The sequence below is a fragment of the Danio aesculapii genome, chromosome 18 (assembly GCF_903798145.1).
Source record: "Danio aesculapii chromosome 18, fDanAes4.1, whole genome shotgun sequence".
NCBI classification, from domain to species: domain Eukaryota; kingdom Metazoa; phylum Chordata; class Actinopteri; order Cypriniformes; family Danionidae; genus Danio; species Danio aesculapii.
In genome coordinates, this window is record NC_079452.1 from 47,982,436 (window position 1) to 48,001,360 (window position 18,925).

The window sequence follows — 18,925 nt, forward strand, 5'->3', positions numbered from 1 at the left end:
CGTGACGAGAATCTAGCGTCTCTTTGCGTCACGATGCGTCAGTCTGTTGATTTATTTAGGTATTTCTCTGTTAGATAAGAAATGTAACCACGGGTTTGTGCGTCAAATTTTTCAGTTTAAAAGGAAAATTTATTCCAGAGGAAAGTTTTACTGGAGGTCATTGGTTGAGGACGTAGACTAGAATAGAACCTGGCTTTTACCTGGGAAATATTACATTTCCAACAAGGCAAAAGAAATACATTTTAAAATTATACATAAAATTTATCTGGTAAATTTTGGTATTTCTAATTTTTTTGGACATCGACAGCTCCTGTTCTTTCTGCAAACAGGCAGAGGAGACATTAGTATGTTTTTTGATTGTCCAATTTCCAAGCAATTTTGGTCACTCCTAGGTTCTCATATATTTGATTCTGCCAATGCTGTAAATTGCTTTAGTCTAAAATACATTATTTTGTATTATAATAACCCAAAAGATAAACCCCTGGAACACATTATACATTTTTTTAAATTTTATATGGCAAATTTTTCATTCACAGAAATTCGCAAATATTACCCTTCTTTACTCTTTTTAGATAAGAATTTAACTCCCTCCTAAAATCACTTCATCTTATTAAGAATAAAAAACCCTAAGATTCCTGAAATATTATACAGATGTGTTTAATGAAGATCCTCGATTTTAGTTTTAGTTTAGCTTTACTTATGGTTATTTAAGTGCCATTGTAATTTCATTCATTTAATTTAGTAATTTTATTATTATTTTTTTATTATTAATACTATCATTATTATTTTTCCCTTTCTGTCTAATATGTTATTTGTTATTAAGTATGTGATTCTAGTTTTCTAATGACTATGTATATTATTGACCTTTTCAAGATCCATCTATGATCCCTTGGACGGTGTTTTGAAATTCTTGTATTGAGTTCAAGCAATAAAAAAAAATGTTTTATGAAGTACGACAATAGGACCGATTGAATGTGAAAAAGAAACACGATTAAAAAATAAAATATGTAGGTTTTTGTTAAGCTCACTTTTATTCATTTCAGTAGAATTCATAAAGCACCACTCATGACATTTCATTGTTTTAAAGAACTTTGGGGAAAATACAGTTAACCTCAGGAACACCATACACAATTATACAAATATATACTTCAACATTTTTGTTTTATTAATCCTCACAAGGTGCACATTCATATAATCAAGATTCAAACCGGCGAGAGCTTTTCTTAAAGCATCATTAACCACTGATATATCAGTTACAATTTCAAATAGGTTTTCATTCTAAAATGAATCTTAATTAAGTTTTGTTCACATGCAGTGTGTTTAACACATGATGAATGAGATAGTAAAATTAATAGTTCACTCAAAAAAGAATGTAATTATCATCATTTTAACACCAAGAAGATATTCAGAAGAATGTTGAAACCAGAAGTTATTGAACGTTTTAGATATCTATGGGTACCAGTTTCACTCTTCAAAAAAATAAAAAAATTAAATAATAATAATAATTTAGAAGCTCTTGAGGGTGAGAAATTGTTGGGTGAACTATCCCTTTAAATGGCCAGAACAAAACACAAAATTAATGTTAATGCCTAGTAATTTATGAAACAATCTGCATGTGACTAAAGTACTAGACAAAAAGAAAAATAAATCTGACAATTTGCATGAGAACAAATATATTGCACACACTATGGACAAACTTCCATGGCTAGTCGCAAACTCACAATAACTCTGTATAGAATAAGTGCCTTGTTGTCATTAACATGTTACTGCTTAAAAAGCTGAAACATTAGTTTGATAATAGTGTTATACATTATGAACTTCTAGGTAAAATGAACACAATAGACTGGCTACAGTTGTTCAAAGATTTTGCGATCATCTAAACATGAAATCAGTGCACTCCTTTCAGTTACATCCGGTATGTATATGGGTTATTCAAAATTGTTATTATTATTATTATTTCATATTGAGTTATTATTCTCAGAGTCATTTGTCTGAAAAAGAAAAAGATTTTTAAATCATGTTAGACTTGTGTTACTTGATGTATCAGCACATTTTAGACCATAAAAACCTTCTTATCAATTCCGACAAAGGAAACAATGATAAGCGATATTCCTTAAAGCTTGTTTTTATCATTTTGAAAGGAAGCATCCTGTCTTAATTTATTGCTGGGCTCATATTCACAGTCATGTATTACCATTAATAATGCCAAATCAAGTGAACTGGAAGTCTACATTCATCCTATGTCTTATCTGGTCCTGACAGACATTAAATCATCACTAAATTTGATGCCAGCTTCATTTGGTGACAGCGTGGATGGCATGTGCAAGATACTCCACGTTTGCAGACGTCACTCCGGCCACAGAAATCCGGCCATCTTTTGTCATGTATATAGAGAATTCATTAATCAGACGCTCCACCTGACAACAAGAAAAGAAGTCGGTGAGAAAAGCTGAGGCCTTATCAGAAACACCCAGAATGCACTTTCATTTGACTTGCCTGCTCTGGTTTGAGCCCAGTAAAGCAGAACATCCCGATCTGGTCAGTGACATGTTGCCAGTTTTGAGTGGAGCCCTCCTTTTTAAGGTTGGAAACGAGCATCTCCCTCATCCTAATGATGCGGTCGGCCATGCCTTTCACCTCCTGAAGCCTACCCGGATAAAAATAAATGTCTGTACAGTTTGATTCTCATTGGCTGCGTTTGGTGACTGTGTTTAATCTGTGGCCTCACCATTCTTTGTAGAGATCAGGTGTGTTGAGGATAGTGGCGGCGATGCGAGCACCATTCATGGGTGGGTTGGAGTAGATGGGCCGAATGAGGATTTTCAGCTGGGATTCCACACGCTTAGCCTCTTCGGCATCCTTACAAACCACTGTGAAGCCTCCCACACGCTCACCTCAAGACACAAAGGTACAGAGCAATTTAATATACCATATTCTTAAATAGTATTTTGTCTAATTTTCCAAATTTTTTATGTAGTGGTAGGATTTTTTGCTTCTAAACTCTGTGTGTACCGGGTCCGTGACAATTTACTACAGCATTCTTTATATTTTAATGGTCCAAACAGGCCCAATACCCCCATATGTGGTTCTGTTGTCTCATCAGTTGGAATAGAATAACTTTTGCGTAGATTATGATAGAGATATTTTTCTTTTTCCCTATGATTACTGACATGTGCAGGAACCAACAACATTTTTTACAGCAACCTAGACCACACAGAACCTAAAAGGTACACTTTCAAATTTGAGTTTACAAAAAGAAAAATGCCTCTTTTTTTGGAGGGGTTTATTATAACACAGACAACATATACAATTATTTGAATCACTTTCAACACCGTTTTTTTTTGCTTAAAATCAAGATCACGATTCTGTAAATGTAAAATAAAGGTAAATATGATTAGCCTATTATTATTATTGTTAATTCTCAAATATACGGTAAAACACAATAATAATATAAGGCCTATGTGTAGGTATACTGTTGATTAAAATGCTAAATTTTGTATAGTCATTATGGTGGACTTGAACAGACTTTCAATATGTCCTGGTTGTTAAATTCACAGTAAAATGATAACATCAGAATATAACTATTCATAATTATAAAGTTTATTTATTATGTTTAAGACATGTGCTTGTCATCTGTTATTGACAACATTATTAGACCAGTTGTTTTCACTGGTAAAATTAGAATTTTGTCATTATCAGACTCCTTCTTGCATTATATATAGGCTAGGGTTGTTATACTGACAAAGTAAACATTTCTTTTCATGCACAACACTTTGTGTTCGCTATGAAAAAAAAAACATCAAATGTTTGTCGTAATCATAACTGTAAAATACGATATGATCATTTAAATGATTTGCGCACAGGTTTCACTTTCACTTCCGAATGCGGCTCATGGCTGCTGTCACTGTGAGAAAAAAAAACACATACATGCATATGAAACCTCCCGCACGGCCCTCAAACGATCGCACTGTGCAACAAACTGAATGTTATTTACAACTTCATTGCCTGTTATCCACAGCCTTTTTAAAAAAAAAAAGTTCTGTTATCCACAGCCTATGCAGCTTCTGTTCACTAAAGTAGGCATCATAGAGGGGTACTTAATTTGCTTTTGCGGGTAAAAAATTACATAGGCGGGTAGTGTAAGGTGGAAGGGGGGATTCTGCAAGGTGAAGATAACTGAAGTAATAAACTCTGGTTATTTATAATGAGTTAGGAATCATTTGATTGGTGAATCATGCAATAGCTAATGCAGGACCAGCCATGATCAATCATAAGCACATGCTCCTCTCGAAATTGGATTATAAATAAACTTCACGTAGTGCAGCTTTTATTTCTTACAGTTGGGGGTTATTTTTATATGTAAAAGTATAATGTGATTAGTGAAGATATGTTTTCTCACCATACAGGCCCATGTTCTTAGCAAAAGATTGGGACAGTAGAATGTTGTGGCCCTGCTCAATGAAATAACGCACAGCCCAAGCGTCACGATCGATGTCGCCACTGGCAAATCCCTGGTAAGCCATGTCAAAGAACACCAGGAGATTTCTTTTCTGTCAAAACCAGAAAGAAGAATCGCATTATCACAAAAACAGCCATTGGTTTGAGACTGAAGACATGCCATTCTTATATCAGTCCAATTGGTCAAAGATAAGGCACTGACAAGATAATGCATCTCTCTCCGCCACTTCACTAAGTAGCTTTTCTGAGGTCAGCTTGGACTTTAATTTAATGCCAGAACCAGTTACCTTGATCAGAGCGGCCATCTCTTTCCACTGCTCAGGCCTGGGTCCACTCCAGTAGGGTTATGAGCGCACGCATGCAGAAGAATCACACTCTTCTCAGGGATTTTCTGAAAGATATTAATATATAATAAATAAATCAGATTTAATTTGGGATGGAACATTTATGCATGTATGCTTTGCTATGCAGAAAAAATGGATCAGAAGGGAGAGTTAAAATGCTGCAGACGTAAGGTGTTTACATTAACAACACCTAAGAAAAGTTCTTACTGAAATGTCATCCAAGGCTCCTTTAAGATTAAAGCCACAGGTTTTGGGTTCATAGTAGGTGTAAGCCTTTAGCTGCATGCCTGCATCTCTGAACACGGGTGTGTGGTTGCCCCAGGAGGGTTTAGGCAGGTAAACATCCCGGGATGCATTGTGGAATCGTGACTAGACAAAGAAAAAAAGACAGAATTATGACTACTATTTGTGTCCTGCATACAATCAATAGTGAGACATAGCAATAGATGCGACAGTACATCTTTTTAAGAGCATTGGCCGAACTCAGCTTAGCAAAATCTAATTTAAAATGTATTGAGGAGCACAACCAATCATTTTTAACTGTGATAATAGGAAATGTATCAATTTAAAAGACAAAGATGTGTCAGTGAGGAGTGATGGCGGCTGAATATTAAGCTTAGCTTTTCCACAAATAAATGACTTTGTAAAATATATTTAAAGTAAAACATTGATAAGTAGTGATAGTAGTTTGACGCTGACTGAATAACATCCTTCAGTGCTTTATGGGAGAGAACAGCTGCTGCATAGTTTTGATAAAAGATCATTTTCTCTTCATTTTCATCATTATGAATAGGCCTGTCACAATATCTATTTTTTGTACAAGATATTGCACGAAAATACATTGTGATAACCAATATTATCGTCATTTTAAAACCATTTTATGCCACTCATTATATAATGCCAGAATGAAATTATGATAGCAAGTACAGTCTTTGTCATCATATTTTATTGTTAAGAATATTTCAATTAATTATAGTCATTTTAACAATTTAATAATTAAAAATATGAAAATGCATAAATAAATAATAATAAATATTAACAAAAAAGTGCAAGTTAAAAAGTAACAGGCTGCAATATCTGCTACCAGATCTATTTCCAATTGTCAGGTACTCACATGAAAATATACGATAGTAATTTATAGTAAATACTAGTGTTTATTAACCATACTGACAGCTCCAATAAAGATTTAAATGTTGCACAATCAGCTAAAATGTTCCTAGAATTGGTTATGTATGGGCGATATATAATGCATCACCAAAAATGATTGAGCTCATGTCCGTGTGCTGTGCGATAAGTCGATATATTGATTATTGTGAAAGGCCTAATTATGAAATTGAAACATTTTGAAACCTGAAAAGCTTCTATAAATACAACAACATCAAACAAATAGTTTTATATTTCAAGAGTTCACACTTAGCTGATAATTGATTATAAAGCGAGTTTGGCATGCTGTGCCAGGAGAGAGCCCTGTGCTCATAAGATCCTAGAGCCCGTTTGCTCTAACTGAATTAAGACACTGGTAATTTATAGTGAGTTAGAAATCGTCTGATTGGTGAATCATTAATTGGATAATGCAGGACCAGCTGTGATCAATCATAAGCACATGCTCTTCTCGAAATTAGTTAATAAACAAACTTCACTTCTCTCTTATTAATATGATAGTCATTTAATAATTCAATGGATGTCACTACAGTCTTGTACTTAATTTTTGTTTTCATTTTGATTTGATTTTCATACACTTCTAATCAAAAGTTTACAATGTTATGATTTAGCTCATTGCTTCTTTAAAAAAATATTTACAAATGGACTGAATTAAAAACAAAATTAAGCCATTACCAAATAAAATTCTTAAGTAAACACAAAAACATTGCCTACCAATCCCAAAGCTAAGATAGAAACTTGACGCTGACTGAATTACATCCTTCAGTGCTTCATAGGAGTGAATAGCTGCTGCATAGCTTTAATAATACATTATTTTCTCTTCGTTTTCAACATTATGAAACTGAAACCTTTTGAAATTTAAAAAAAAGTTTCGGTACATCAACTATAACATCAACTTTTAGCAAGCAGTTTAATATTTCTGTTATTAATTTGATTGTGATTTAATAATGCAGTGGATGTCAGTACAGTGTTGTATTTGTACATTTATTCCCCCAATTTTCAAACACTTCTTATCAAAAAGATTAGAATGTTGGATTCAGCTCATTAGCGTTTGTTAAAAATGGACTGTATTTAAAAAGAAAGCCATTATTTAAAATATTATTTTTAGTAATGGCTTAGTAAATAAAATGATTGCCTACCAATCTCAAAGCCAAGATAGAATCTATACTGAAAAGTTTTATGCAATACAAAGAAAATGATTGAGTATTTACTTCCACTGCTGTTATGCTTCATTACAACTACATATTAAATCGCTGAAAACAATGTTGGTTACATACCACAAAGTTAGCTCCAACACGTAGAGATCCAGTTCCTGAGATAGTCTGGACAGTGATGCTCTGTGCGCAAACAGAACTGGCAATTAATAATCACATCTAGTAATAATAATTTCAAGAATCAAAAGACTTCCTTTCAAAATGTTTTGCTTTAAAGTACTTACTCTGCCGCTCTTCAAGACCTCATTATCAGGTCCAAGAGCCAGCTGAACACAGGCCTTTGAAAAGTCTGCCAACCCTCCAATAGGAAGGTACTCTTTATCCAACTTCTTAGCAGCAATCTGGGCCTCAGCCTGACAAAAGCAAAATCTGTCATTTGTTTTGTGCAGGGATTTAAATTAAAACTTTATTTGGCTGACAGGAAGTAAGGACAATTGGCGTTTTAAATGCTATAAAATGAGTTTTAGGCTATTAAAAAAGTGGCCAAGATGATTCAGGAAAATCTGACAAAATCATGATATAGTTTTTGTACATTTTTAATAGAGGTGTGTTTAAAGGGAGAATTCACCCTACAATTAATCTGGATGTTGAACACAGTAAAGGTGCATTGAAGAAAGTTGGAAAAGTAGTAGCCGTGACATCCATATCAATTGTTTTCCTACTATAGATGTCAATGGTTACCAGTTTCCAGTTACCAGTGTTCAACATCAAACTGGTTTGGAATAAGTCAAGAGTGAGTAAATGATGACAGAATTTTCCCTGACAGGATTATCCCTTTAAACTATTTAAGATTGCACCTTTCTAACACTGCTGAGGACGAATGGCTTCCCCTGGTCGTCTCTATAAGCTCCAACACCCAGGTTCATCTTCTTGGGGTTGGTGTCCCGCTTAAAAGCCTCTGTGACACCAGAATGGGGTCAGGGGGTCCCATCTGTACCTCAGTCCACCATGAGCTGAGGAAAACAAAAAAGAAAGCAAAAAAAAAAAAACCTTGTTCAGATTCTCAATCCAAACCAATTTTTTTTGCATATCTGATTGTAACCACTCATATTTAAGCGTATAATCCATAGTCCATAGATATCATTTTTGTTATTTGTAACACAATCTGACATTATTTTGATCTGGTTATTTTTAATTAGCAGAAGTTATCAGTCCACCACCTGTGCAATGTCACTAACTAACTGTTATAACCATTACTAACCATTCTCTAAACAACACGGTTTAAAAGTGTTAGTGCGGCATGATATATTTATTATTATTATTAATAATAATTTAAGAAACTTGACTAACTACTTATTTCCTCCAACAATGCATTGACATAATTTGCTTAACTACCATGGTACAAGTTTGGGAAACCTCAGATCTAGAAATATATTTTCAGTCTGACAAACACAATCTCACGACGATTTGTAACTTTTTGACTTAGTGGCTAATTCATATAAATTTGTATGATCTCATTCGTTTTAGTAAAATTTTCTCCCAATGACAGTTTACGGGTGGGGTTTGGTGGTACATCTCAAAAATCATACATTTTAGCTACTTTTTTTTGCCAATTCGTAAATTCTGATATGTAAATTCTGGAAATGCATGAATGAAAGTGAAAGTGGCAAACTGCAGGTAAAGTGGACAAATAAAAATGAAACACCCAAAATTACATGAAACTCTGGAAAGCGTGGTGACGTAATGACGTTAATTTAACTATGTGTTAAAACATATAAACTGTATCATGAAAAGAACATTAAAAACAACTTATGTAAACGCCTTAATCATATTATTGTCTTATTCAGATTAAGGCAAATAATTTGATTACTGATGTCCATTTAAATATAGTCAATGTGATTGTGAAAGTAGCTAAAGTAAGTTTGGTAGTTCTAAATGACTGAATATCATTGCTGGCTTGCCTCAAGTTTGTACTTTGGATTTTGAACATTTCATTTCGCTGGCCAACACAGAGCAGCATACTGTATTGATCAATATGCCATGAATGTAAATGCAAAAGTTCAACATTTTAAATTCACAACTCCATTAACCTTTTAGAGTAACTGAAGTCAAAGACTCTTATAACTATGAATTCCAAACAATTCAAAAGGGTGAATTTCAATACCCTGAACAGTTACACACAGACTTATTTACACTTTCTCTAAAACTAAATTGTGCATTCATTAGCAAATATGTCTCTCCATTCTTTGGAAATCTTATTAAATTTCTCATAAGTTTATCATAAGGCGATTATCATTACAGAGCTTTAGTTTTTTTTTTCAACTGGAAAGTAATTAAAAGCTTGAATGACTGCTAAATTTCCTTTACCACCAGTAATGAGGCTTACAGTCATGTCTGCACTTAAACCTGGAGTATAATGCCTTTGAGGCACGTAGCATAGCTGTATTTGTCCTGATAGATTCTTGGCACAAGGTTTCAGAAAGGCCATGTCTTTCTAAATAAAGAACCTGTTAGCTTACACAGGCAAACAGTAGGTCATCTCTGTAATTACCGGTGTAAAATGGGAGTATAATTCCAATCCAAACCCCACCCACATAAAAGTAGTACTGTAATCCAATGAAAGAGGTGTACAACACCCCACCCTCAGCATCAGAGCCAATCATGTGTCATGTTCCCATACTGCCCATCTTAACCCAGCTCTAAATGTCAGAAACTAAAACTACAATAAAAACCAGGCTAATAATTGCGCATTTGGTGTTCTCTCTGCTTTAAGAGATACTACTGCTTTATCTTCAATATTAAAATGCAAAAAAATTAACAAATGACAATAATTTATTGTTTAGGCGTTTTATGTAGACATGCAACCATGTCTGTGACTGAGCATGGGCTGTTGTGATTGGTCAAATATGAGGAAGCAAACTGCAAACTGACAAATAAAGATAAAATAAATACATGTTACATAAAAACAAAATGCATAATAACGCTATTGAATGCAAAATTTATATATTTATATATATATATATATATATATATATATATATATATATATATATATATATATATATATATATATATATATATATACCTGTAGTAAACAAAATGGCACTTCTGTTTTTTTAGTAAGTTTAGGTAAATACAAGTGTCCTGCTAGATACTATTGTACCAACCTGCAAGCAACTAACAAGACCTGGTTGAACCTGATGTATCATCACTATTATCATTATGAACACCATTATGTCATTATGAAAAATATCTCGTTTGTCTGCTGATCTCAGGAACTGTTCGACTATCAAAGTATCAAATTTGTATGTTAATACTATATAACTTCTGACATTTGACAGCAGCTCATGCTATTATGATGTCAGTCTGAAAGACGCAAACACTCGTTAAACACCCAAAAGCTGCATACGTTAAAAAACTACGCTGAATCAAAAGCACAAGGTTAAAATCCCCGTGTGTTACAGCAGAGTGTCATACTGTAACTTTAAGCAGTGCTGTGCTGCTCAGTCCGCTAATTCGCTAGCATAGGCTAACTTGTCAACTGAGTGTTTTGCACAAGAAAAACATAGGCTCAAATTACCTTGCCCGGAGCTGTAAGACTGCTAAAACAGGGGTCTGAGCCCCGACACTAGTCAAAATCTTGCTGGATTTGAACCAGGGCCATTGCTGGAAGCGCAGGTGACTTGCTGGAAGACAAACGCACAGTTGTATGTGAAGTTGAACTTGTGTTCTGCTTTGTGTGTTTATAGCGCCTCAAGGACATTGCGCTGCTGAGCTGCTGGACAATAGAGGTTAGTGCAGTTTTAATAGTACTGAGACTGAACCCGATGATTGAGATACCTAAGATTCCTGTCATGATGACGGGAGTATTAATAAAATAATTTATCTGTAAATAAAAGAAAAAAAGTGAAACTCTGCAGTTTATTTTATGAAATATTGATAATGTGTCTTAAAATGGTAAACAAGAACACTACATGATGTGACCAGACTTGTGTCTGCAGAGTTTAGCTCTTACTTTCTTCCACAGACGTTCCAGGGACGTTTCTAGTCTGTCTTTGGGATTGGAGATAAACTCTGCAGGACACTGGCCCTTTGGGACACTGGAGTTTGGGCACCCCTGAATCAAAACTATAATTTGCAGAAAATGCTAATAGGTCAAAAGGTGAAAAAAACTTATTAGGACAATAAACAGTGTGTGCATTAATTATTAAATGATAAGCAATAGGGAAAGAGCAAGTTCTACTTTTTCTTCTTCTTCTTCTTCTTCTTCTTCTTCTTCTTCTTATATTATTATTATTATTATTATTAATATTATTATTATTTATTTATAAATTCATTTTCTTTTCGACTTAGTTCTTTATTAATCAGGGGTTACCACAGCGGAATGAACCGCCAACTTATCCAGCAAATGTTTTATGCAACAGATGCCCTTTCAGTCGCAACCCAACACTGGGAAACACCCACACACTCTTGCACACACTCACATACACTATAGCAATTTAGCTTATTAATTTCACCTATAGTGCATGTCTTTGGACTGTTGGGGAAACCGGAGCACCTGGAGGAAATGTAATGTGTATTTATATAGTGCATTTAGTGTGTATGGCCATATACCCAAAGCGCTTCACAGTCATGAGGGGGCACTTTCCACACCACCACCAGTGTGCAGCATCCACTTGGATAATGCCACTGCAGCCACAGGACAACGGCGCCAGTGCTCTCACCACACACCAGCTATTGGTGGAGTGGAGAGACAGTGATAGAGCCAATTCAGTGGATTGGGATGATTGTGAGGCCATTATGAATAAGGGTCAATAGAGAGACTTTGGCCAGGACAACGGGGTTACACCCCTACTCTTTACGAGAAGTGCCATTGGATTTTTAATGACCACAGAGAGTCAGGACCTCGGTTTAATGTCTCATCCGAAAGACGAAACCCATGCGAACATGGGGAGAACATGCAAACTCCACACAGAAATGCCAACTGACCCAGCCGGGGCTCGAACCAGCGACTTTCTTGCTGTGAGGTGACCCACTGCGCACTGTGCTGCCCCTTCTTCTTCTTTTTCTTCTTATTGTTATTATCATCAAAATAAAAATTCACAACAAGTAATTAAATTTAAACATTATTATTGTTTATAATATTTTTCATAATAATTTTTCATTAATACATTTTTCACAATACTGTTTTGAAATGCTCCACATTGCACTTTACTGTTAAAAATCAAGGTTCTGGAAAGCAGGGTTTATTGATGCCATAGATGAATAATTTTTAGTTACAGTTACCACACACACACGCGCACGCGCACGCGCGCGCACACACACACACACACACACACACACACACACACACACACACACACACACAGACGCCCCTAATTAACGCATGATCCCACCAATATTAACAGTTAAAATAATGGATAACGTAAATTACAATTTGACCACAGACCACCCCTGTAATGGTCCGTACCATTGTGAATGTATGAAATGTGTAAAACCGGGCAAGTACCAACAAACAGCGTAAGTGTTCACAAAATATGTTTCTTGTAAACATAGGCATTTGTACTGTAGGTGTCCGTAAACTAGATGCTATTTTGTATTTTCTGTTCACTTTCTTGCACATGGACTTTAAACAGTGATATAAACAATACGTGCAGTCTTTCATGGTCATCCATTTAAAGGTTTATTTAATATCATAAATCCCTCAAAACACTTAAAACATAATAACAAGTTTGATTAATAAATTGGATGTAATTGAATTAAAGCTATACATTTGGTTCACTGAGGCATATTGCCGAACATAATCAAAAAACTTGACCCCCCATCATCATATTATCACATATCACATTTTTCGCAGGCTGTGTTGTTCTCAAGTTTGTTTGAAAACAGAAAAAAATGTAGCAATGTAAGATCCAAGACTTCCACTGTATTGAATCATTGCCATACCGACATAGTGCTAATTATAACAAGTGTCCACTTGGAGTCAATGTTGCTCCACACATTGCATCATTGTTGGCACGCACGAACAATCTCCGTTTAAAACAAGTGCAAATACTGTAACACTCACCTCTTACAAGCTTGTCTTGGGATATAAAGCGGATTGTCTCTATACAGCACTTGTAATATTGCAAATCCTCTGCCAGCAGTCTAACATTTCTACCATTTAATTTCATATGCCGTCACTTATGTTTGACACCTCAAATTAAATTTCCAGTAACTGGCAGTGGCAGACACTTTTGCCATATTTTAGTTACACCCTGCATAATGAATCTGACCAGATGTGACTGATCAGCAGCATTCATAAAGCACATTTTCACTGGTCTTTCTTAATCTCATGGCCACCATCCCCCATTCTATGGTTTAAATTTTCTGAGCTTCTCAATGAGCCTCAGGACATTAAAGGCCTTTATAATTATTCTAGCGTATACGTGGAGTGGTACTATAGCATTGGTGGTTTAGAAGAAACATCTTCTGCCTTGCAGGAGATCCAGGAAAGATAAAGCAAGGTTGTTATTATGTGAGCAGTTTTGTAGTGGCTGTAAGCTTTAGGCTTGTTGTTGGAGGCAGAGCTTTGTGGATTGTGTTGTTTTGGTTAATGTGATTTGTTATTTTAATGAAGATGACATTAAATAGATGAAAGAAATAAGTCAACTTTAAGGGATAGTTCATCAAAAATAAACAATAACACATAATTTCTTACTGTCAGTGGTTTAACCTTCATATTTTAGGTAACACTAGTTTAAGCGCCAATCCGCTATTAACTGGCTTATTATGCCACATATTTATCACCCTGCAGCCTAAGACCGGTTACTCACTGAAGCGAAGCTGTTAGAAGTGGTGTTAGTAAGGCCAGCAGGGGGTGCTCAACCTGCAGTCTGTGTGAGTTCTAATGCCCCAGTATAGTGAAGGGGATACTATACTGTCAGTGAATGCTGTCTTTTGGATGAGACGTTAAACCGAGGTCCTGACTCTCTGTGGTCATTAAACCCGGCCAAATCCATCGCCCCTTAGCTATCATGGCCTCACAATCATCCCATTTCATTTGGCTCTATCACTGGCTCTCCACTCCACCAATAGCTGGTGAGTGGTGAGAGCACTTGTGCCTTTATCCTGTGGCTGCCGTCGTGGATGCTGCACACTAGTGATGATGTGGAGAGACCCCCCTCATGATTGTGAAGTGCTTTGGGTGTATGGCCATACATGATAAATGCGCTATGATGCAGCATGATCTTATTTTACATCCCTAATCCTATCAAACTCAACTACCTTAATAATTACTACTAAAGCAGCAATGTAGGAGTCTGTTGAGCTAAAAGTCATATATAATGGTCTGTTAATAGCGAGAATTGTACCCAAGATGTAACCATTTTTTCTTTTGTTGTACACTAAAGAAAGTATTTTGAAGAATGCTGGTACACTGTAAAAACAGAGATTGTTTGGCTTTACTTAAAACAGTGAACCCATTGCTTTAAAATTATTACGTAAATAAATGATGTGCATAATTATAAAAATCAAGTTAGGTCAATTTAACCTATCCAAGATAACTGATTTTTTAAATAAAGTAATTTTTTTGCTTTTAAGGCAATGGGTTTACTCACTTTTTTTAACTAACACCTTTTTACAGTATAATTCATAAAGGGTTGGAACCATTTAAATCAATAAATGTCGAGTAAGCAAAAAAAAAAAAACATTTTGAGCGAACTATCCTTTTACACTGTAGAAGAATGTGGAAGTAAATAAAAGTTGATGAATGATTATAAATATAACTTTTTTCACTAGTTTTTTGAACAGTTGTGGAACTAAATCAGTTTTTATGTCTAGATCAGCTTCATTAAGTCTTAAAACATACTTTTTAAATGCCTAAAGAAATCGAAAGACATTTAAGGCCTCAAGATGATACAAAAGACAATTATAGCATTGATTACCTTTAGGAAACACAGGTAATCTTTTTGACTAACACAGACTCTTAGAGAATAGAGAAGAGGTGGATTTGAGCTGTCCACTTTCAATTCCTCATTAATTCACAGTAGCTATATTTAAACACCATTAATAAAAGAGCAGAATTCTCTTAATTTATTAATTAATGGGTCCAACAACTACAATATAGACAATTGTAATGAATTTTGAATACTTCTGGATGTTGTATTCAGTCAATATAAGAAGGCAAGCAAAATGTTTGGAGCTGAGGAAACGTTTATTTTTATGATAGTCAGAACAAACCATCATTATACAATAACTTGCTTAATTACCCTAACCTGCCTAGTTAACCTAATTAATCTAGTTAATCCTTCACATGTCATTTTAAGCTGTATAGAAGTGTCTTGAAAAATATCTAGTAAAATATTATTTACTGTCATCATGGCAAAGATAAAATAATTCAGTTTTTAGAAATGAGTTATTAAAACTATTATGTCTCTCCGTTAAACAGAAAATGGGGGAAAAATAAACAGGGGGCTAATAATTCAGGGGGCTAATAATTCTTCAACTGTATATGTATTTTATACAGTCATCATTCAACACAGAAGCAATGCAAGCCATGTAGAAAACCCCCGTTTGTAAACTCAAAATGGCTTTTTGGATGAATTATTCATGTTCTGATGATGATTTATTGATAGGAATTCCTACAAACTCTGCTATGTAAGAGGAAAGTCTTGCAGATTAATTATTTACCATGGTTTAAATGCATCAGGACACAATTAGGAAAGATTTTTACTAGAAATGTGATGTCTCCATCCAGCATGTCACAGAAGAACAGATGAGATCCGACATACATCCTCAAATATTTAGATTAGCACAAAAGAAGAAGAAGAAAGAAGAAGAAGAAGAATGAATTAATCCCTAGAATGAACCAAACATATTAAACAGCCTCTTTATTTCACATAACTTTAATGAATAGTCTTAGTTACATCCTTAAACAGTATCAGCCAAACAAAAACACAACAAACCCTAACGCAACTGGGCTGAAATGAAACGAAATGAAGACAAAAACCAACCGAGGAGGAAACAAAACAGAAGGGAAGAAACCAGAAGCCAAGCACTCCAAATAAATATTTCACATATCTAATCGTATTACACCAGTATTAGTCTGCTACTCTTTCAGAAAGACTCTTTTATTTTTCTTTTAAATATATAGTTTAAAAATTGAGCAGAGGGCATCATAGTAGCTGCAGTTTGTAGGCAGAGGAAAGCAGTGGTGATTGGGTTTTGGGCAGGGAAAGAACAGACAGATTTGTGCTTTTCTGCGCACACTCATCCAGAACTCACTTCAGGACGGGGACGGGATAGGGAAGGGACGGGGACGGGGTGCCCGGCACATGCACACGGTTACAGTATTCAGGCAGCTGGGACAGAGCTGAGCTGGAGGTTCACAGCATGGGGTCCCGACAGAGGACGATCTCCAGCTCTGAGCGGTACAGTTTTCCTCCGTCCGACAGGGCCATGATGCTTTGCTTGTAACCGGTCAGGCTCTTGGAGTCCACCTCCTGAGATCAAATAAAGTGGGAATACAGTGAGATTGGATTTGTTGTCTGGAAATGTGAGATACTGTTACGATTCTGAGGCTTCTTTTTCTTTCTCACCTTGTTGTTCTTCTCATAGAGGTCCTTCAGGAGAGCATCCAACTCCTGCTCGTCAATGTAGCCGTTTCCATCCTTGAAAGAACAGAAGAGAAATCGAATAAAATTCGATTTGTTATAGTTTATTAAAAGCTTTTAAATCTTCAAGTCTTCTTGAGGCACGTGAACATTAAAATACTAATAATACAAAATCATTAAAGAGATAGTTCACCCAAAAAGTAAATTTACTCACTATTGACATGTGGCTCCCAACCTTTATGAGTTTCTTTCTTCTTTGAACATGAAAGAAAATATTCTGAAGAAAGCTGGAAACCTGTAACCATTGACTTTCATAGTAGGAAAAATGAATTAATCATCAACATAGTCTTTTATATAAAAAAGTTCAATCAGTACTACTAGAGATTTAATTTCAGTAACAGATCTTGAACCCATTGTCCATCCTAATGGAAGACATTTTTTAAAAAATCCTTATCTAAAGCTTGCAATGTTACAAGAGATTTTAAACTTTAATTAGTAAGTGCAATACCTTTTTTACATAAAATCTATGAACTATTGGCAACACATATCACTATATGAATAAAAACATTGTAAATGTGGCATACGTTTGTGTCTGGAGTGAAGTGATGCCATGCTGCTTTTAGTGAAGTGGATCTTTTAAAAACTACAATATGCCGAACCTTACCACCATTTGATTTGATGACAGTCGTCCACTCTCATGGACTGCAGGCTTAAATTAGATTAAATGCTCAGAAACTACAAAAAACATGGGCTGACATGTGATGTCCACTGTAATGGACAGAGTCCAAAGGGGTTAAAATGTGATTTATTCTTGGAAGTCATTCCAGTATTCTAATTTAGTGCCCAAGAAATATTGCTCACTATTAAAATGGGAGAAATTAACATTTTTCAATATATGTGAAAACTTTAATAATGTCTGCATATTGATTTTGGAGGAAACTATTCATTTAATTCCAACTATTAACAAATAATCCTTTGATAATCAATACTAACACAGACAGACACAAAGACATCAAAGTTTAGGTGAGGTGAATTGTCCATTAGGCTATATCTCTAAGCCCTGCGAGGACATGAGGGACATCTTTGTGATTTTAACATAAAGATGAGAAAGGGCAGAATGTATTCCACCCTTCCAAGGCCCCAGATTTCTCATGCTCACCCTTTTCCCCCCAAATCCCATCGTGACTTTCATTAACAGGCTGTGGGAGGAACAGCTTTGCAAACAGTCTTGAAGAGAGAGCTATGAGAGAGAGAGATGTAATGTCTGGGAATGGCCTTGAGGAGCAGAGGTGCTGTGACATCTGTTCAGCCCTGCTCATTATGAGTCAAAAATCGTTGCTTTAATTCTGTAGCCGTCTTCACTGATCCAGTAACTTCAAACAAACAAACTGGAAGCAAGCCACAACTAATAACGTGACACACTTGTATTTTGAATGGCAGCGTGGCTGTCTTCCAGACATTGCTATCCTAGCATCATGCTAATTATGCTAAACTTCAGTGCTGACTGAGTCTGGCTGTGCAGTTTTAGCAGTGTGAAACAGTTCAGTGGGCTGGAAGTGATGATGTGTGATGTGAAACGTCTGCAGCACAAATCATGTGAGAAGTTTTTCATTACAGACACGAGGTGCAGATTACAGGTGAGAGGAAAGAAATGTTCTGTTCATTCCAAAATGGTGAGAGTTTGCTGTAAAAATCTAAATCCTATCTGACAATAATTATGAAGTATGTCTCTTGATTTGGAGTGTGAGTGTCAGGAAGCTAATGATTATAAACGAACTTAACCTGAAACAACAACGACGACTTCTATGCAGCTCTTGGCCTATGCCTTATTCAAAGGACCGACCGACGTAAAGACAGATAAGCTTTAGTATATGGGTTTAGGGAGCCATCTTGTGGGTGCTGTTGGTAACTTTGCAAACAACACCCTCACGAAAATAGTTTTTTAGGCTATTAGCTATATTATACAAGTGAATAACCATGTTAAAATGTTTTAAATGGTTATTAAATGCTGATAAACCATGATGCGTGTGTGTGTTTGTGTGCATGAATGATTAAAATTAGATTGACTCACTGATAATGCAGACACTCTGAAAATATCTATTTAAAATAACTAGAGAGACAGTGTTGATGTTGAAGTTTTGCATATGAAATTTGAAAGACTTGTATTGGTACTTAGAATTGTGACTAATAAAATATTTTGTTATTATTGTGCATA

General features: G+C 35.3%; 2 protein-coding genes across 2 annotated transcripts; both read right to left on the reverse strand.

Annotated features, from left to right (window-relative positions):
• Nucleotides 1–1,008: 1,008 nt before the first annotated feature.
• On the reverse strand, nucleotides 1,009–10,973 carry LOC130245380 (aspartate aminotransferase, mitochondrial-like). Its single transcript, XM_056478042.1, is given in 13 exon segments — nucleotides 1,009–2,417; nucleotides 2,497–2,647; nucleotides 2,729–2,894; nucleotides 4,400–4,550; nucleotides 4,746–4,783; nucleotides 4,786–4,849; nucleotides 5,010–5,171; nucleotides 7,241–7,300; nucleotides 7,402–7,530; nucleotides 7,975–8,087; nucleotides 8,090–8,130; nucleotides 10,698–10,803; nucleotides 10,958–10,973. Coding segments are annotated over 13 exon segments (1,320 nt in total). The 3' UTR covers nucleotides 1,009–2,294.
• Nucleotides 10,974–16,211: 5,238 nt separating this feature from the next.
• On the reverse strand, nucleotides 16,212–17,890 carry LOC130245381 (calretinin-like). The gene is made up of 3 exons (XM_056478043.1): nucleotides 17,870–17,890; nucleotides 16,696–16,824; nucleotides 16,212–16,599 (listed from the first exon to the last, which is right to left on the reverse strand). The coding sequence occupies exons 1-3, from the start codon at nucleotides 17,888–17,890 to the stop codon at nucleotides 16,483–16,485; spliced, it is 267 nt and encodes an 88-aa protein (XP_056334018.1). The 3' UTR covers nucleotides 16,212–16,482.
• Nucleotides 17,891–18,925: the final 1,035 nt, after the last annotated feature.